Source organism: Megalops cyprinoides, chromosome 2, assembly GCF_013368585.1.
Source record: "Megalops cyprinoides isolate fMegCyp1 chromosome 2, fMegCyp1.pri, whole genome shotgun sequence".
Taxonomy (NCBI): Eukaryota; Metazoa; Chordata; class Actinopteri; order Elopiformes; family Megalopidae; genus Megalops; species Megalops cyprinoides.
In genome coordinates this window covers 52,047,204-52,068,113 of record NC_050584.1, presented here as the reverse complement: position 1 = coordinate 52,068,113, position 20,910 = coordinate 52,047,204, and the positions used below count along the sequence as shown (strand labels likewise).

Genomic DNA, 20,910 nt, shown 5'->3' with positions numbered 1-20,910 from the left:
TCAAGCAACAACATCAGTATCCCCCTTGTCCGTCTTCGTTGCAGCCTTACAACGATGGTACCGGGAAGGGATTTCACGAGCTGTTTCTGGGGAATGGAAATGTAAACTCATTGGTTTCTTATCACGGAGGTTTCCTACCACTGAAGTTTACGAATAAACCTATATAAAGCTATCTGGTTGATCCAGTATGGCCAAAATGTCTCAAAGAAAAAAAAACTTACTGCCACTAAATGTGAAATAATATTTCGAGCTGACTTCGTAATATTATTTAGAAACCTGCTTGTGCTTTGCCACAGGCCATCAACATATGTGGATTCATCTGTACGATCCTCCATTCATAAAAATCTCATGTGTATACGAATGCGAGGCTGTCAGCTTTTGCAGGCTAAAACGTATTCCCTTCACTATTAGTCTAACCAGTTAGTTTTATTGCCAACTCCTGAAAGCAAATATATAAAAGTAGTTTAAATACTACTCTGGCCGAAAATATTGTAAAAGCTTCTTGTCATCGATAGCTATTGCAAAACAACAGTGATACAACATTCATTTCAAGAATGAAGTTTTGATTTACACACTTTCAGAGATATGCTTTTACAATAACAGGACACAGAGTTGAAACCCCGGAAACGGAAACATCAGCAGAAACGGGGTTGTGCCAAGCAAGCTCGATTAAATATTTCCAAAATTTAAAGCTGCTGGCAGTCGGGGACATCCTTACACCAAGACCGAACGCTGTAAGTGCGCGAAAAAATAAATTTATTTACGCATTACATTTTTGGGTTTGCATGGCTAAAAATTTGCGACACCATTTGTGCTAACTACCACACGTTTCGCCATAACACTTGGAATGCAGGCGGTCCAGCCAGGTTTGATCCATCGCTTTATTTTCCATCCTTTAAAATACTGGAGCAGGAGGTTGGTGAGTAGGCAGAAATATCAGTCTTCCACAAGACTGTTAGACATGTTATCAATTGTAAACCTGACTGAATGTTAGCGAAAGAGTAGGCTAGCACCACCACCTGCACGAATGGATAATGTTAGGCACTAACCAGTGAGGTGTAAATAAATATCGACTTGGAGAAATGAGCAGTATAATCTTGTTAACTCATTCAACAGTATCTCTTCTGCGTTGTGAACCATTTAAGTACTGCAGGAAATAGTCAGTTGTATTATTATTATGTCTCACCGTGTCACCTTGGTAATACTTTTTTGGTTTGTTAACCTGAAAATCTGACTTTTTAAAAACCCTCATTAATATTGGAAAGTTTTCAACATAGTAAATGCGAGTATAAAATATTATGTATGCTATCATTATTGGCTGCCAATTCTGTACATTTTCAAAATTGAACACACTCAACAACATGCATGTATTCATTATTGTCTTACAGACATGGGAAAGAAAGTATTTGTTACAATAACTGTATATCTACCTATACACTATATATTGTGCCTATAAAACACTGAATTTAAACTTGCTGTAAAGAAAATCCAACCACCTATTCCTCCTTTTTTTTCTTGGTCTAGACAGTGTAGGACGGGGCAGGTCAGGTGCCGCAGGCAGAACCGTCACCTTCCATAGCTCTGGAAAGGAAGTCAGCTGACATGCACGCTCCAGTGTTTCCTCTACCAGACTCAATCTATCTTAACCCTTTACAGGGCATTTTAGCTCATCATATAACGTAGCCACACCTTGGTAGATATTGGAGGATAATGGATATGATAAATGAACAAATCACTGATCACCTGTGCAATTCCTGTTCTCTATTCATACTCAGTGAATCACAGAGAGTTATTCCAGATAGAACAATATACCTGAACCAGTGAAGCCACTTTTCATCCTACCTTTTCCCTCTGTGTAACACATTTTATGGCAACATACTTCAGTTCACCTAATACAGTATTTGCATCGAAATGTGAGGGGAAACATTAAGGATGTTTCTCACACAAGAGATATAATAAGGCTTTGGAGATGGTGATGTTGAAATATTGGACACAGTGTCCTATTAAGATTCTCAGGAAATATACTGAGGGGAAAAGCTTTAATTTCAACATCCTCTCCTGTATTGTGTATTGTTCTTTTTAAGATACTGCAGGCAGGCATGAATGACTTTGCCGTTCTAAGCACGGGCAGGAAGATGCCTCTCATTGGACTGGGGACGTGGAAGAGCGAACCTGGGAAGGTGAGTACTGTATCTCAAAGGCAAGATGCTGAGCAGCCAACACACACAAGGAAGCTCACCACATACGTTTCAGTGGAAAGGCACAGAGAGATACAGTTATCTCAGTTTCAATCATGCTAATGTAATAACTCATGAAGGCTGAGAGTACTGGAAAATGTCATTTGAGAACTGTGAAATTTCACAGAAGTGTACCTCTTCTTTTGTAACATAAAACCATAAGGTTTAATGATGAGAACCAGTCATTCAGTCCAGCTGGACTTGTCATTTTGTCTGTAGTCTAGACTAGAGTGTATCTCTAAATGCATCAGGCCTAGTTTTGAAGGGTGTCTGCTTCCACAATGAATCCTGCAAAACTAACAGGCATTAATGACTTGCATGGGAAACGTACTTCCTGTTGTCAGTGTGAGATTTGGCTTTAACTCTTATTCTGCTTTTGGCTTGAAATTGTTTCTGTAGTGTACTTTATTAGTTCCTCATTAAAATGAAAAAACCTCAGTCAAATCCTCTTATCCACATTTGTTGAGACTGAAGACGTTGAGTGTCGTAAGTCTCTCTTCATAGTTTATACGCTTGATACTTAGAACGAATCTCGTTACCCCTTTTCAAAAGCCTCTATGTCCTTCTTATATTGTGGGTGCCCAGATCTGGACACAGTACAGTAAATGCGGTTCAGCAAAGGTTCTGTAGACAGTAACATTAATATAACCTTTTTTTTAATTTTTGTCCTATAATTTTTCTGTACATTCAGCCCCCTATTTGCCTTTTCACTGCTTTGGCATAGAGTGTAGAGCCAGATATACTTGGAAAACTAAAGCACTGAAGTGTTTTTCGTATTGTACTCACTCAAATTTAGTGTTTCCCATGACATATTCCTGTTGCCTCAAATGTAGAGCATTTAGCAATACTAACGTTTGTGTCTGCCAAACCATTTTAGGAACATAAAATGTATTGCTTCAACCTCAAGTTTTCTGTCATCAGCAAATTTAACAATTTTGCTTGTCATATATTTATCAAGGTCATTTATGTAAACAAACAAGGAACAGCAGAGATCTAAACACTGATTCCTGGGGACTTCCTACAACTCCATACTCGCACAAAATCCTTGTTATTGTTGCATTTTGTATTGTAAAGCCAATTTCAATCCAATTTGAAATAACTCTATGAATGTCACTCATACTCTGCTTTGTCAGGTTTTTGTCAGGTTTGGTTTTTGAAGCATGGTCTCCCCCTGTGAAACCTGTTTTGACTATCCCTTATTCTGCATTTTCCAGGAATAATTCTAACCTGTTTCTAAAGATAAATCCCATTGTCTTATATGACATCAAAGTTGCCATTTCTGACTTGTAGTGTCATGGATCAGTGGAGTCCCCTTTTTATATGTTGGTATTATCTTGCCTTGTTGCCAGTTTTCAGGGATTTCTCCACTTTCTAGAGATTGCATGAAGATTTTTGTTAATGGTTAATAAACATTCTCCCCTTGGCCTGTAAGTGCAGTGATATATAACATGTGGACCTACTGACTTATTTGTCTGAGGTATGTGTAATGTTTACAATGCTTCACTGTCCCTTATTTAAACATTATGTAATAGCTGCTGGGTATCAGAGAAAACTATTTGCATATTTGTAACCTCTTCCCTGGCAAAGCTATCAGCAAATGTAAACTAACTATATCTGCAATCTCTTCATTATTATAAAACAAAACGCTCACCTTTCCAGTTACCATCTTTCTATTTTTCACATTGATGATCATTCTAAATTCACTTTTTCTAGTACAATATTGACAAACTCTCAGATATATATTTACATCTTGAGTGATTTACTTCCCAGACTTGTGTTTTTTAATTATGGCATACCTTTTACACCATATGCTCACTTACTTTCAACTGTCTTTTAAAATACATTTTGTGCATTCTCTTACTCTGTGTGAAACAATTAAGTGAATATGTATTTTTACAATTTGGAAACCACTTACTGTATTTTTTCATTTGGAATGAATTTACAATGTTGTCATAGCGCTTATTGTTAAGGTTATGATCAGAACCCAGTTGCCTATAACATATTCATACATTAGGACTTTTCTCATGTACCTCCCAGTAATTTAATCAAATTATCTTAGCTGGGATATTGAGGGTCAGTTCCTGTGATTTCCACACCTTCAGCTGTTACATTCGTTTATGTACAGGGCTGCCCCTCCCTTTGTTAATAGAGGGCCTTGCAGCTATTATTATATCCTTGAGACCTACCATTTCTATTTCCCTTGTGTTGTGTCCTACCTGTTCAAAAGGAGCCCTAGTCTCCCATAAACCTAAACCCCTGTTTCCCTACAGTTCTGTAGTCAGCTGTCAAATCTCTAACTAAAATCATGCTTCCCTGGGCTAGCATGCGGTACTGGCAGAATGGGGAAGACAACAGCTAAGAGTCTGTTTTAAATTTTAGTTTCAGTCACAATAAATTTGTCCTGCAGAACCTCAAACCTACACTCACCCATACCACATTAGTTCCAACCATAACCACAGCATCCATCCCTGCTAAGGCCACCATCTAATCCACACACTCCAGGAGATCGCTCCCTACATGGGTACCACGCACACCTTGTGAGAGTAGGAGAGTTTGTCAGCTCTGTCAATGGCTCTGTTTGTGTGCCTCTCTCTTCTCTAGCTCACTAGAGAAAGAAAAGGATTGTAATATGTGTAAGACTGAGGCAGGATATCTCATCAGAATCCACAATATTGCAATTGTTGTGTTAGGGCTGTCTGTGAAGCGAATGTTATTATTCACAACGCTGACCCCCCTGCCGATCACCAGCACCCACAGTCCCTCGGGCTCTTTAGTTCTATTACCATGGAGACGAGATGAAGGGCTAGATAAGTGGCGATGCAGGCAGTGAACACTAATGAAAGCTCAGATGTAGTCTACAAATCATAAAAAACGCCTGGGCTTTGATTTTCATCCTTTGTCATTCACTCAATGCTCGCTTCAGTAAGTGCAGGTCTCTTCACATAGCCATCTGTTCCCCCTGCTCCAAATACAGCCAACACTTGAGTTTGCCAGCTCTTTAAATGGCTGATTATCCTCCTGTCTCTTCTTCACTATGAAACATTAAATTGTTAAAGCTTATGCTGAAATATATACTCTGGAAAATTTTGAATCAACAAGTGAGGCATGTATTGCCATTGATGCCCATTTACAAGATAGAAAGATACCCTAATCTTTGTAATGCACAGTCATTCATAAGATAAATTTAGAAAACCATACAAGGAAATAGAAAGCTCAATATTTTCCTATTCTGTTTGTAATGAGTTACTCACAAGGTTATGAAATGCTTTGTCATAAGATTGTACTGCGACAAGCATTGTAATAGAGAACCACCCATCTACAGTAAAGTTAGAAATTGCAAAACCAGTAAAGATCGGCTCATTTTCATTCCTGGCTATTATATTACACCCTTCCTTGCTGATAACCTGCATTCATAAGCAGTTTATCACTTTTATTTTATTCTTTTATTGGAATAAAATAAACATAGTGCAGTGTTTTCAAATGTGAGCCAACCTAGTCAAAGAGAAGGAAGCAGTTTCCACGCAAAGAGTCTGCCTCTCAGTCCTGACAGTGGTGCTGTGTATTTCAAATGCAAGACACAGACATGAATGATTCCCTTTTGAAGGTATTATATATTCCAAATCAGAGGAACAAATGAAGAATCTGGTATTTCTGCTTCCTGGCCTTTATCAAGATTTGCATACCAATAATGATGTAACTCTGTAACAACTTATCCCTAGATTTCTAATTGTGTCTTGGGAATCAAAATATATTCATTAGGAAAGTTGTATATATACACACACACACATGTTTGTGTATCTATGAACACTGGACACAAGCAAAGCAAAATTGTACAAAAGTGCAGCATACCATGTTGCCGTGAATGATTTTTGATCTTTTTGTGTATTATGTGTGCACAGTATACCTTTTCTCCTTCTCGCTAAACTGATGGTGATTGTGCGTATGTGTTGCAGGTGAAGCAGGCAGTCATCTGGGCGCTGCAGGCAGGCTACCGGCATATTGACTGTGCTGCCATCTATGGTAATGAGGCAGAGATAGGGGAGGCTCTGCAGGAATCACTTGGGCCAGACAAGGTGAGGCAGCAGTGAGGATAGAGAGCACTCTTCCTTATTTTACACAGCCATGTCTTTTGAGTATTACACTGGCAGCTAAAACAATCACTTGCCCCATATAGAAGTGCATGACTATACCAAATTACCAAGCAATGCTCCTTTAGCTACACTTCACTGATTTCAGGCCTTTCCTGAGAATAGAGAAGGAAGACCAGTTTGGAGGCGTATGGTGACAGGATGACAGCAGGCAGCGTGCCGGCAGTGTGAGGGTGGCGGTTTGTTGAGATATGAGTTTGCCAACACAGTCGCTTGAAATAAATTCCATTGGATGTATTTGGGTCCCAACTGCAAGCAAGTTGAAAAAAGCAGAATGGTGGGAACCTACTGGGACCTCTGTGCTGCTATACACAATACACATCTCGCTGCTGCGGGCACATCTCCACACCGTGTTCGACAGCAAGTTACAGAGGTGTTAAACAAAGTTTAAGCTGAAGGATGAATGAAATTGTATTCATTTAATGAGCTGCTGTATTAATGGTCCCTTGTGTTATTGTATTCCCATTTTCCATGATCATGCAGTTGCCTTTTATTTTCATTGTTTTGACTGCCGGTGTGTTATTTTGCATTCATTCATTTTGTATTACTGGTTTATTTCATCAGCACCGGAAAAACATGACGCTGAATATGACAGTAGTTTGTGGTCCTGCCCTCTTTGGCTTTCTAAAGAGCCATTGTACCATCACAGACAAACCACTTATTGTTTGTGTTTACATATGCATTTGCACAGGGACTGAGGCGGGAAGATGTGTTTATTACCTCCAAGCTGTGGAACACACACCATCACCCTGAGGACGTGGAGCCAGCTTTACTGAAGACCCTGAAGGAGCTGAGGCTGGAGTACCTCGACCTCTACCTCATCCACTGGCCCTACGCCTTCCAGTAAGCACCTTCTTCAAGGGCCTGGCCCTTGGTTGCAGGGAGGGCAGCATACTCAAGGTGAAGTAGACCTCATCCCAAGGCAATCATTTGTGGTCTGGAAAGCAGCACCAGTTTTATACAAATATTAATGAATTTGCAGTAGATTTGGAACACAAGCTTATGTATTTTTCAAGGCTGATTGTTATGAGGCAAGGTGCAGTGCTGAAGATAAACAGTTCTGTGTGATCCCTAAATTGCTGAGGGATTTTGGATCCGTGCTGTGTTCGCAAACATCTATTGGGTCAGTGTTTACGTGTCAAGTCCAGACCTGCATGGATGGGCCTCTTTCAGCGAGCCAGCAGGGGGGAAAGTGTCACCTCACAGCAGGTAGTGACAGCGCGTCAGTCAGGCTGCGTTCAGAGGCCCGAAGGTACTGGCAGGGTGTCACTAATAAGTCTCCCTGTGAGTCACCGAGAGTTCTGCTGATGGGAGAGCACCGCATGGGCAGGGGAGAGCACTTATTAAAGCGAGAGCGGCTCAGGGTGATAATGGCCCCTGTGCGTGCACCCTTCTGCCTGTGTCCACAGACGGGGGGATGTGCCTTTCCCCAAGAAGGAAGACGGTACATTGCTTTACGACAACATCGATTACAAGGTTACGTGGGCGGCGATGGAGCGCCTGGTGGGGAAAGGGTTGGTGAGAGCCATCGGGCTCTCCAACTTTAACAGCCGGCAGATTGATGACGTCCTCTCTGTGGCCAGCATCAAGCCCTCGGTGCTACAGGTTGGGAGAAGATAGCTCTTTTCGTATACACTCCAGACACACGGGCAAAGACAAAATGAGCTCTGGGAAAGAGGAGATTTCAAAAGCAGAACTTACTTGTTTTTGTTTATTGCTTGTGTGATTTGACCATCGATATTGACTTTCACAGTCTTTACTCCATTTATTCACACATTTAAGTCATATTCATGTGCTCAAAGAGTATTCAAGGCAAGGGTGTAACCCTTGTCATGGATTTTAAGAATCAGTTACATTTGGGCTTTCCTATCATCTGTTTGAAGTTCCTTTTACAGCTCAATCTCCTGCATGTATGATATATCTCACTGTGTGATAAGACATCCAGGTGCCAGTGCTGCGGTGTCATGCTGGGTGTGCATGTGCACCCTTCCTCAGGTGGAGAGCCACCCGTACCTCGCTCAGGTGGAGCTGCTGGGCCACTGCCGGGAGCGGGGGTTGGTGATGACAGCATACAGCCCCCTGGGCTCCCCGGACCGGGCCTGGAAACACCCCGATGAGCCTGTGCTGCTGGAAGAGCCAGCCATCGCCACCCTGGCTCAGAAGTACAAGAAGTCCCCTGCACAAATTATCCTCAGGTAGTAATTATGTACCCCATGAATGGGGTCACCCACTAACTAACGTGCCCCACATGATCCCACAGTAACGTACACACCTCTTATCATCCCACAGTAACATACACATCACTTGTGATCTCATGGTGAAGTACACACTCCACAGTAACTTACACACCCCTCAACATCCCACAGTAACATATACACTGCTCAACATTCCATAGTAACGTTCACTCCCCTCATCATCCCACAATAATGTACACACTGCTCATCATCCCACAGTAACGTACACAGCCCTCATCATCCCACAGTAACATACACACCGCTCGTCATGTCACGGTAGCATACCTGCCCCACATCAATCTACTACTGTGCATCCAAGTACGTCTGTATCCATAGTACACACCCCACACTGATCAATGTGTTGACTCTTACTAGGTGGCAGACCCAGCGAGGAGTGGTCACCATTCCCAAAAGTGTGACAGAGTCACGCATCAAAGAGAACATCCAGGTGGGGCTCCCGTTTTCTTCTAATATGAAATTCTGAAATGCAGTTGCTTGATATGTGGCCTTTCATGTACATATGCATGAGTACGTATCTTGAATATTTTATGTGATGAGTCAAACTCTAGTTTTAACTGGCACGAATATAAGTATAATGATAAAAAGAGTAACGTGACTGTTTTCAGCTGGTTGCTCAAAAAATATGATCTTTTCCTTAGGTGTTCGACTTTACTCTTGAAGAAGAGGAGATGAAGAGTGTGACGGCGTTAAATAGAGGCTGGCGTTACATTGTGCCAACCATCACAGTGAGTAGCTTTAGGGCTAATTCTTCAGGGCAGTGCTGTCACTACAGCACAGCGCACACAGATGTGTGTCCACGTATCCTAGGTGCTCAGTCTTCCATCATTAATCCACCATGAAACTGAACATTGTATGCTTAATTTTAGATGGTCTACTAAATTTTCAGCCTGCTTATAAAAAGGTTGTCAAGGTTGCTGTCATCATTATCATTATGACATTATGGTATCACTATTATTTTATTTAGCAGAAACCTTTATCTGGTAGACTTGTAGTATAATTATTTGTGTATTTTTTCACAGATGTGTTCAATTTAATTGTAAAATATTTTATCATCCAGCCCATTTTTCTTGACCAGAATATTTATAACAGCTAATTATTCCTTTCCCAAACCAAAGATTTGTTTTGAGGGAGAATACTGCTATCTAGTGGCTCTTGTGTATAGCAACCCATAAAAGACAGTGAAAATATAATTTCACAGGACTGTATTGTGTAGATTCCAGTAGGGATTCACATTCAGGAATGCCTATGGATTCCCTATGGATTCCTTAGGAATTTCCTATGAATTGTATGACATATTGTAAGAAAAGAATAAGAAAAAAAAGTTTTAAAACTTTTGACCGGTAGTTTAGGTATCATGACAGATCAAATATTGTTTTAATATGTCATATCGAACTCCTTGAATGAGAAGAAATGTGATATCCATTACTTTGCACTTCTTTCCCACTGAAAACCTAGAGAACAGTAATAATGTATACATAAAGATATCTACATTCTTGGAGACTTACTGTCACTTATGGTATCATTCAGGTCAACGATGATTGCATCTGTAGAGTAAATGACAACAGAATACATTGTGAAGCTTGTGATATTGAACTATGGGTTGTCGTGCTATGGTGCAGACGCTCACCAGCCTGTCTGATGGTTTTGCCTTACAGGTTGATGGCAAGCCTGTTCCGAGGGATGCTGGACATCCTTACTACCCCTTTAGCGACCCATACTGACCCCTCTGCCACTTGCCTGAATTGTGCCTTGGGATCCCCTGCTTACTCCCTTCCCAATGTTTCACACAATAAACTCTTTTTTTTAAAGCTGTCATTGTGTTGCCTGGTTTAATTCAGGTTCGTGCTACATGAGTTGATTTCTTCAATTAAATTATCAATATTATTTGAATGACACTTTTACTATTTATGTATTCTATTGGACGAGACTTGTGTGAGTTAAACATGATAGGACTGAATGCTTGCAACAGCAGCACCTCTGGTTAGTCATTGCATAGCAACCTATTTGGTTGAACAGAGCAAATTAACATACGTAGTGCATTTAAACAGCTAAAAATGAACGTACGTGCATATGCGTCTCTCTTATGGAGAGTGTCTCTAAGCGTTTGATATTGTTATCCAGATTTCACATTCATCTTATTTAAGTTAAGTTTATTTGAGACTTATTATGATTACAATTGGCAATCGGAAATCAGTCCAGAAAATGTATATTCCAATCAATAGGCGGATTACCCGCTAATAATCACAGCACCACGACGTTAAAAATTTGCAAGCCTGGTCTGCTGTCATGTGTCGCTGGGCCCTTTAAATCGCTCTCCCGCGTTTTTCTCCGCTGAGCAACAAGGTGAAAGTTCAACGGAAGTGAGGGCTGGTGTCCGTATTTAAAGGCGCCAACGAAGAGAAACGAGAGTACTGGGAGAGAGAAACCTGCCATCTTTTCGCAGAGAAAGCTGTATTGTACATATTTCCCCATTTATAATTAATAAGAGTACTTTGCTGAGACGTCTGTAGTTCTGTTACAATGCCAGAAGATACTCCAGCCCCTTCGAACGCTGAAAGGTGAGAGTGCGTTTAAAGTTTGTCAGGACTCCATTCAGCGTAATTTTGGGTTCGTAAATTGGTTTGCTAACAAAGCAACAATGTAGCTAGCTAGCTGGCTAGTTTCTCTTTGTAGGAGCTTGTGCTTCTAGTTGTGGCCTTGCTGTTCAATGGTAAACGATGTTAGCTAACTAGCTGTGTAAATGAAAACGCACGCTGGCGAACAGGTAACGTTTTGTAGCTATTTTGCTGCATTTACTTTTTACGTTATTAATTAAACTGCATGCAACCAGAAGGTACATTGTTAGGTAACTGCTCGTAGTATTTAGATAGTTTGTTTGGTTTTGTTCTTACGAATTTCAGTCATTCCGCTCAATGCGGCGCCGTGGCTGATGATGTCGCTAGCGAGTTAGCTAGCTAGCATAGCCAGGGAAAATTCAGAGGCAGTAGTTGGATGCATGCAAGTTGCTTAGCAAATTGGATTTGCTAACTTGGGTATCTTAAATTGATTATTTTTCAGGGGAGGCACATTTTATTTCGCTAGCTGATGTAACTTTGCATTTAACGGTAACTTGCTCCAATTGGCTAGCGAACTAACATTAGCCAGCTGGGTAGTTATCTAGCTAATACCAGAACTCCCTTTTGCAAAGGATAGGAACTTGTTCCTCTGATTTGTAATTGACGTTCGCCGCGAAGCTAACGGTTTGCCATCTATTTGCTGTTTAGTTAGTGGTAGTTAACTTTTTTTCCTTGCCTCAGCCAGCGAGCCAAGTTTGATATGCGGCCATATTTGGTTTTCAAATGTTAAGTCGATTCTGAAATGCATCGTACTTGTGCGATTAAGATGCATGTTCTTTCGTTTCACTTTTAGCATGGAGGAAAAGCCCTGCTCGTCAAGCGCCGCTGCCAGGTGAGACTTTGACAGCGTTTCCCGCTAGTTGTCATTCGGGGCAGGGTTCGGATAGTTGAACCCAGCTATGGATGCGCTAACGCACGTAGCTGTAGCCCTGTCCATCGACTGTTTATGTGGGACACAATTTGGCGGGATTATTTTGATTGTGTGCAACTACGTCAACTCCAGAAACTTTTGTAACAACTTCCTGTCGGATAGAAACAGTGGACCACGTGGGTGATGCCAATGCGACTGTACTTTACTGTGCGTGTGTAGCTGGATTGATCTCGACTCGCACTCCCTTAAGTTTGGCTTTTTTTGTACTAGACCTGTGCTAAAGATCCCGTCACCCAGATCAGTTTCAGTGTTTGCAAAATGGTAAAGCACTGGGTCAGACTTTGATCAGCTGGTCGTCTTTGCGTTAATGCGCGCATACATATGTAGTCAGTTTGCCTCGCCAGGTTTAACAGTTATGTAAATGCATTTTGTTCATCTGCGATTGTAACTTTTCTGTCTAAACTGTGTAGCTCTGATGTCATGGAGGAGGCAAAGAAACTGATTGGCACAGGGAACAGACACCTCGTTATGGGGGATGTGGTGTCAGCCGTCAATGTGTTCCAGGAGGCTTGTGGCATGCTGTAAGTACTGTTCATGCTAACGTTTTTGAAAGCGCATGTATTTGCATTTTATGCTTTGTCAGATATGGGAATGTGTGTATTAGTTAGGTTGATTTCATTTTGCATGGAATCCATCACTTTAAGCATGACTTGAAACGATAGTGTAGCCCTCCAAGGATTATCGCTTGTCTTTAGTGGGAAATGTTAACTGTTCTGATGTGCCTTTTTTTTTTTTTTTTTTTTTTTTTAGAGCTGAGAAATACGGAGACACAGCTGATGAATGTGGGGAAGCTTTCTTTCTGTGTGGGAAGGCTCTGCTGGATCTGGCCAGGTGAGGTTGGGGTGTGACATTCAAAGAACATTGTCAGGTTGACATTGCGTTGCAAATGGTCCTGATTTATGCATGCATGGCGGCTTGTTTACCAAGTTGTTTGATATGAGACCTGTAGGCTCTTGCGCATCATTCCATCTTATTTGTGCACTCTTCAGTGAAAACCCAAAGCTGACTGGTTATACTGCTGTTCCAGGATGGAGAATACTGTCCTGGGGAATGCTCTGGAAGGAGTCCCTGAGGAGTCATCTGAGGAAGGGGAGAAGCTGGACAACTCAAAAATTGAGAGTGCAGACAACTTGGATGGTCAGTAACTGACGCTGTGAGCCCTCATGGCTGGTTTTGCCTCTTGAGTATGTTCCATTTCACTTAACCCCTCCTCTTCCTGCCGTCTGCATTCTAATGTAGCTCAGGTGGAGCTGTGGAGATGATTACCTGATGTGGAGGGGTTTTAGTAATCCTCTGAAACACTTTGGTTCACTTGGAGTTCCTTTTCATTATGCAAAAATGCATACACAAGTTCCCCTTTTTGGTCATAATGTGGTCAGGTGCACGATTGTCAGTCACACTAGAATGGACAGCAAAAGATTTTTGGTATGTCTTAAAACAAGTGACTGGTGTAATTTTTATAGTGGATAGCTGCACTAGTGGTGTGATGGAACTGATTTAGCAAATGGCCAAGATTCCTTTCCTTTTGTAGGGTGGAGATATTATGTGGATCAGTGGCTAGCTAACAGAGAACTAGTTTGCTTTGGTTAAAATTCTGCAGTTTGACTCCATAATTGCAAGTAAGCAACAAAGAGGTCACGGTACTACTGATCAGGAATGTATTCATGATTAAAGAACAATGTCAGACTGACAATTGAGACTGAGATGATGCAGAGAAGACGGCATGCATATCACTTAGTTCTCTTAGTACAGCACATCACCTTTAGTTCAATCTGAAATTATTTAAACAATTGCAATAGAAACTAAGGTGTGGCTGGAGGAGGGGAGGTGTGTAAACAAAGCCTTGGCAATCACTGTGTACCTGTCATTTCCTCATGAGGGCCTTGGAATGCCAGTTTCTCAGAACTTGATTGGGAATTAAGTTGCATGCGTGTTTGTAAATGAGCAGAGGCAGTTGAGTGCTTTATGTCATAAGGAAGAAGAATCTCATTGCAGCTGAGTGACCTGAAGGTCCTTGGGTCTGATTTTTATACCACCAATTTCATGGCTGCACAGAAAAGACCAGGGAAGAGCTCCGGGTGCAAGTGTATGATGCCATGGCAGAAAAGGAAAAACCCGTAGCTGATGATGCCGAGGGGAAGGTTGAAGTCAAGGCGGAGCAGGATGGAAATGTTGCCCAGTCCCCTGCCAAAGAGGGAAGTGAGGACATCACTGAAGCTCCTGTAAATGGAATTTCTGAGGGTTCTGCCCCTGTGTCCCAGAAGGATGTGAGTGTAGTTGCTGCTTCCTCCAAGAAGGGTGAGGGTGAGGCTGCTGCTGCATCCGTGTCGCCCAAGAAGGATGCGGGTGAGGCTGCTACTGCAACCGTGTCCCCCAAGAAGGATGAGGGTGAGGCTGCTGCTGCATCCGTGTCGCCCAAGAAGGATGCGGGTGAGGCTGCTACTGCAACCGTGTCCCCCAAGAAGGATGAGGGTGAGGCTGCTACTGCATCAGTGTCCCCCAAGAAGGATGCAAGCGAAGTGCCCACTGCAGCTGCATCCCCCAAGAAAGATGAGGCCGAGGCTGCCACTAAATCTCTGCCCCCCAAGAAAGATGCAAGTGATGCCACTGATGTGGCTGCGTCCCCCAAGAAGGATGCGAACGCGGCTGCTCCAGCTGCGTCCCCCAAGAAAGACGAAGGCAAGGCTGCCGCTGCAGCTGCATCCCCCAAGAAGGATGCGAACGTGGCTGTTGCTGTGTCCAAGGATGAGGTGAAGGGGGATGAAGTGCAGAACGGAGAGGGGAAGGGGACAGAGGCTGCTGAGGAGAAGGAGATGGAGGTAGAGCAAGAGGAAAAGATGGAGGAGGATGGAGGTAAACTGATGTGGAGGGCACTTTTGGGTGGCGAAGGAAAAAAGGCACCTGGGAGGAGAGATGGGATTTGGGCTGAAGGTGGAAGCTGTCGGATGTACGCACATTTTCACACCCACAGGTTATTTCAGTAGCTAACTTTTTCACCCCTTCAGGGGAGGTTGTGAATTCTGAGATGCATGCTTTTTCATAATGTGTAGGATTTGCAAAGTGATTACAAAATGGTCTATGTGTTCTTGAAATACTCAAAAGCTTAAATGGCAAGTCCATTTTTTTAAGTCAGTTATTGGCAAATAGTTTTCTATGTAAAACCAACCTGGACTGAAATCACTTTGTGAATTTTAATCCCCATTCCCTGTGTTCTGTCTGTCACCAAAACAAAATGGGCACAAATCTGTCATGTACTGTTTACTTATGCTTTGTCACAGACTTATGGTGATACCATAGCACTGATTCTGCAGGTTTTATTTGGTGGCAGCTTCATTCAGTGAAATGTTTTTATAAATTGCTGCTTTCAGATGATGATGATGATGATGATGATGACGATGACGACGATGATGAAGATGGGGAAGGCACTGCAGAAGACAAGGTGAGATGTTTGCCTTTATCTTTCTTAGGGGAGGAGATTAAGGTCATCAACAGAATTACACCTGTCTGTCCCTTTCCCTGTGCAGGAAAGTGAAGAGGAGGAGGTTGGAAATCTACAGCTGGCCTGGGAGATGTTGGAAGTAGCCAAGGTCATCTACAAAAGGTACAATACATTTGCCTGCTGGTGTAGTTCCACAATTTGCATAGTCTTAAACATTCCATTGAATATAAATATATGTATATGTGTGTACAACACTAATAAAAATTGTTTAAAAAGGTGGAATTCATTAGTTGGATTCTTGTCTCCCCAGAAAGGAGAGCAAGGAGGACCAGTTAATGGCAGCACAAGCACACCTGAAGCTGGGGGAAGTAGGAGCTGAATCTGGTATGTTCCTAAAGTTAGGCCTTCAGGTACTCTTGTACTTTCAGTGAATGTTGGTACCGCAACAGGATTTGCTTGGCAGTGTACTTCTACAAACTCTGTAATCGGTACGATGGTCTTGTAGCATCAGGATGTAATTGATGTGGTTGGCGTTTGGTGTGCTCCCCTTCAGGTAACTACATTCAGGCCCTGGAGGACTTCCAGGAATGTTTGGCCTTGCAGCTGAAGCACTTGCCCCCCCACAGCCGCCTGTTGGCTGAGACGCACTACCAGCTGGGTGTGACCTTCGGCTACGTTAGTCAGTACGCCCAGGCCATCCAGCACTTCAACAGCTCCATCCAGGTCATCGAGAGCCGACTGGGTAAGGGCAGGGTGGGATCAGGGCTCAAATGCATTACCATGTTGTGAATTGTTGTGGCTCTCCTTGGTCATAAGCCCCAGTTGACTTCAATTGGTAGTTTTCATAAGCAATCTACATTTAATCCCCCCCCCCCCTCCTCCTCCCCTGTGGACTCTCAGCAATGCTCCAGGAGGTCATCAACAAGGCGGAGGGGACAGATGAGGCCGCGGAAGAGAAGCGGGAGACGGAGGAGCTGAAGCAGCTGCTGCCTGACATCAGGGAGAAGGTGGAGGATGCCCGGGAGAGTCAGAAGACCGCCGGAGCGGCATCAGCAGCCATTCAGCAAACCCTGGTGAGCTGGGTTTGAGCTGTAGGTGAAGCATTATGGAGTGGGTGTTTGTATGTTGTGCGTCTTTCCACAGTGGTTCACAAATGGTCTGTTAATTGGAGGCTGCACATGGATATTATATTGTCTGTTGATCAATGCTGTGAGCTGATGTAAAGGAAAATGACCTCTTGCAGTCTGGAGCTTCTACGTCGTCCGCATTTTCTGGGGAAAATGGAGGCACCTCTGCATCCTCTGTAAGCCAGGTAGTGTCTGCTTGTTGAAGTTTCACTTTTTTTGGAGAACTGCCTGTGGTGCTGTATTTAATTTTAGATTCAACCCTCTCTGGTACTTGAGTGTAATGCAAGGTTTTATAGAGTGCCCTCATCCCAGTGGTGGGTGATTCTTGCTTTGCCTCGCCTCAGTGGAACAATGACATCTGTTGCAACTGTTTAGGTCTCTGCAACGCCCACTGACGGAGGTACCACCAAGTCCGTGTCGGACATCTCCCACCTTGTCAGGAAGAAGGTGAGTGCTCTGCAAGCCAGTCGTCAGATGCCATCACATCCAAAGTAGGATGGTGGCAGACTTTGCATGCTTATCTGTTTGCCCCCTAAAGTCTGATCAGAGCTAGGTTGGCAAATCGGTTGCTTGTTGCCCCTGTGTTACCTGTACTGGAATGCCATTGCCCCAGTGCATGATGGGCATGCTTGCTGCATGTGTTGTGAATCTTTTTTTTTTTTTTTTTTTGTTCTTACCCAGCTGATCAGTTAATTGGCTCTTCCATTTCCATTCCCCTTCCCGTTGAATTGGTTGCATTTAAAAGGTTTTTTTTTTTTTTTTTTTTTTGGCTTGCTACATGGCTGGTCGGTGTGAGAGGAGGTGGTGTTGAAATGTGTTCTGCCTGTGCTGTGGTGGCCTGTGCTGAGGACTGTGCTCCTGAATGGAGTTTGTAGTGTACTGTAGCTTCGGTGTGGTGTCGTCTGGTGGCTGTGGTGTACTGCGTAGCTTCAGTGTGGTGTCTGGTGGCTGTGCTCTTGTATAGAGTAGATGGGGAGAGAAGGCGTGACTCAGTGGTTTAAACCTGTCTTTCCTGCTTTGTGTTCCGCACAGAGGAAACCAGAGGAGGAGAGCCCAATAAAGGACAGTGATGCTAAAAAGGCCAAACAGGAGGCCACAGTTAATGGCCGGGGAGACTCTGCCAGCAACGGCAATGGAGTCCAGGAGAAAATGGAGCAGGATGAGGCGAGTGATAGGCTTGATACTCACGTTTTGTAGGGCCAGCAGCTAACTATCCTGCAGCAGAGATGGCACGTTGGAGCAGTTGTCCCCAGTCCTACTTTTGGAAGGCTGTAGTGTCTGATTATTTCTGTTGCCTTTTGCTCTTGGCCACCTGCAATACAGTGGACTTGCCTCTACCCCCATTATTAGGATTTGGGACTGAGGCAAAAAGGTTGTTGCCATTGCAATGTGCTGATGCTATCCTGTCAGGACCGGTAGGATAGGTTCATGTCTTGGCTGTTCAGAGGAGCCAGTGCTCTTCCTTGTTCAATGAGTGGTGGGCAGGACTGAGATCGGTTCTTCAGACTTGATGTATTTGCACTGCTGTGATGCTGGACTGGTTGGTCTGAATCCGTCTCTTCCCCTCCCTCAGCCAGTGAAGCCGTCCGCCTCAGTGGAGACCTCATGATGTCCTTCCTGATGATGCCAGACCAACCAGTACAGCATGCACCCTCCCCTCCCCATCTGAAAGCTTTGTGTTGTAAATACAGCATTTTCATGTGTTAAAAAAAGTGTTCCATTTTTGTAAAATTGTAGTACGTTTCAATAAAGAATATTTGCAAAAGTGAACGTCTCATTCACGATCATTTTATTAGCTCTTGGTCATAGAATGCACAAACCCAGCAACTCAATGTTTTAATAGATTCGTAAGGGTGATATTGGGAGTGTTTGTGCCATCATATAGATGATGCATAAGGAGGAACAGATTGGAGGTCAGTGGGGTGGAGGGTAGTGGTCTTCATTTTGCTCACGCTGTGATGACGCACCCAACTTGTAGTCACAGCTGCAGGAGAGCCAACTTGCTGAGTTCTGAGGTGCTTCCCAGACTGGTAAACCATCTGTCATGAATGGCACATAAGGGTATTCAATAAAGAGATTTCTGCTTTCTGTGGAATTTTTATTCTTTTTCCAGAGTGTGGTTTTTATTTTTTCTTTACCTGTGTAAACTGGGTGGACAGCTGACTGGTGAAGGAGTCCTTACTGTAAGAAGGTGGTATAAGCTCAGAGAGGGGTTTGGTGTGATGCTGGGGGCTATAGGAATCCATCTGGTCCAGGGGTAGCTGACGTCTATCTGTGTCCTAGAGGAATGCCGGTAATGTAACTGATGTAGACGCTCCTCAACCACTGACAATTTTACCTCCTCGAGGGGTAGATTTTATACATGAAATGCTTTGCCTGTTAATTTTTGGCAATGGAAAATCTGCCACACTTAAGTGCTTAATTTTTAGGGACACATTTGGTAATCGCAGAATATGACTAAAGGAAGTAATTGATTGCAGCATCTGCGCACGTCTTGAGCTTCTTTACCTTCTCTTCATTCAACTCCAGCTCCTTGTCCCTGCGGCCATCTGCCACTCGTACAAACACAGATGCTCCTTTGAGAAGATGAACCTACCAGACAGACAAACGTATGATTCCCCAGTAAGACTTAACAGGCATTTTGGCATTACATATAGCTCTGGGGAAAATTTTCACTTGTTTTAATTTTTTTAAACATACCTGACCTTTCTGTCTCAGGTCCTCCAAGACACTCTGGCACTCACCATGAGCTAATGCACTAAGAACAACCTGGAAAATAATTTAAAAAGGCTCATCTCTTAGTGCCCTGGAGGTGGTATTACAGGTTCCTGACTCGTTTGCTAATTTGATAAACAGGCATGTGAAATGCTATCGGTGATCATCAGTGACACAACCCATGCTGGATGATGGCTTGTTGCTGACCGCTGACCTGTGAAGGGGAGCCCTGATACAGGGGCAGCTGGTAGCGGGCAGTGTGACAGTACCCCTGGGTGAAGATGGGCACAGCCGCCCATGACTGCTGCCCAAGGCTGAAAGTGAGGGTCTCCTGCACCTCCTGTGAGCTGGTACCAGGGGGGTCTTGGGTGGCGTGCACAGACACTGCATAGAGGTGTATGATGGCAGTCAGGTACTGGTGGTACACTCGCCTGGGGAAAGACTTTAAGCCCAGAAAGACTAAGTGAGTAATGGGAGACTGTGGCAACAATAATAAAATTGTGAACCAGTGGAGAATGGCAGTCTTTACACTGGCAAAACAGCAAAATCCTACAACATGTTCAGCATCACAGCAAGAGCACATATTTACACTTGGACTTTTAGTTTACATAACATCCTGTTCACGCACTATAGTTTTTGTAGCTGGACAACAGATTGGCTAACAGCATGTAAAGCACAGGATGTGTAAACTGGCAAGTAGTTTCAACCCTGCCATTTGTCAAGCGCCTTCAAGTTGCTTGGGTGACGTCAACAGACTTGCACCCATCCTCTGATGAGCACCCATTCCATTGTAGTGCGCTGAGTAACTTGCAGTATGATAGATAGCCATTGGCTGTGTGAGAATTGCATTGGTCTCGCTTCAGCACTCCTGTGAGTTTATCATGGTGAGATTAGCCTTGTATGTAATTGGTGATCCCCAAAAACAGGTTGCACAAATTGTCTGAAAAATATCACTGTACAGCCCCCCAGTGTTGCCATACCTTGAACCCATCTGACCATTGGGGAGAGCTCTGGCTGCTGTTGAGATCCAGCTGCTGCACCATGGCGGGGCGGTCATACGTAACCCAGAGCGCGCCGTGGTAGAAGGCAGCCGGGGGACTGAGGGAGCACATGCCCATGACAAAGGCCGACCAGGGCAGGTTCAGCCCGCGGTCTACAGATACCTGTCAGGAGCACAGGCCCCAGCAAAGAACATCAGGCTGTGTGGACAGGGCTCTCTCACACTGGGCCTTCTCAACACTGTTGTGAAAAAAAACAGATTTCTTTAACTCACTTTCACTCCCGTAGAGCTGAGATACCGCGAGACCATGCTCAGATTGAAAGGCTGCGGCCTGCTGTCCATCATGCGGCTCAGCTTCTCTTTAATCCAATCGCTTATCTCTGCGTCCGACTTCGGCTCCGCCCCCCAGGTCGCACCAGCAATCAGGCTGGCAATCTCTCGTA

General features: G+C 43.6%; 2 protein-coding genes across 7 annotated transcripts; both read left to right on the top strand.

The window, feature by feature from the left end:
• The first annotated feature begins 644 nt into the window (after positions 1–644).
• Positions 645–10,420, top strand: akr1a1b (aldo-keto reductase family 1, member A1b (aldehyde reductase)). 2 transcript variants are annotated; one of them, XM_036521207.1, is made up of 9 exons: positions 645–734; positions 2,085–2,180; positions 6,191–6,310; positions 7,077–7,228; positions 7,795–7,990; positions 8,381–8,580; positions 8,995–9,067; positions 9,279–9,365; positions 10,296–10,420. In XM_036521207.1, exons 2-9 carry the CDS (start codon positions 2,100–2,102, stop codon positions 10,359–10,361), a joined length of 975 nt encoding a protein of 324 aa, XP_036377100.1. In that variant the 5' UTR covers positions 645–734; positions 2,085–2,099; the 3' UTR covers positions 10,362–10,420. The 2 variants fall into 2 exon arrangements, with proteins under 2 accessions (XP_036377100.1, XP_036377099.1); XM_036521206.1 differs by lacking the exon at positions 645–734 and adding an exon at positions 831–919.
• Positions 10,421–11,033: 613 nt separating this feature from the next.
• Positions 11,034–18,410, top strand: LOC118772912 (nuclear autoantigenic sperm protein (histone-binding)). 5 transcript variants are annotated; one of them, XM_036521575.1, is made up of 14 exons: positions 11,034–11,198; positions 12,049–12,087; positions 12,597–12,707; positions 12,937–13,017; positions 13,214–13,323; positions 15,570–15,625; positions 15,711–15,787; positions 15,936–16,009; positions 16,179–16,367; positions 16,526–16,698; positions 16,869–16,940; positions 17,128–17,199; positions 17,785–17,916; positions 18,326–18,410. In XM_036521575.1, the coding sequence occupies exons 1-14, from the start codon at positions 11,161–11,163 to the stop codon at positions 18,359–18,361; spliced, it is 1,260 nt and encodes a 419-aa protein (XP_036377468.1). In that variant the 5' UTR covers positions 11,034–11,160; the 3' UTR covers positions 18,362–18,410. The 5 variants fall into 5 exon arrangements, with proteins under 5 accessions (XP_036377468.1, XP_036377467.1, XP_036377466.1 ...); XM_036521574.1 differs by having other exon boundaries at positions 15,564–15,625; XM_036521573.1 differs by having other exon boundaries at positions 15,555–15,625; positions 16,869–16,937.
• Positions 18,411–20,910: the final 2,500 nt, after the last annotated feature.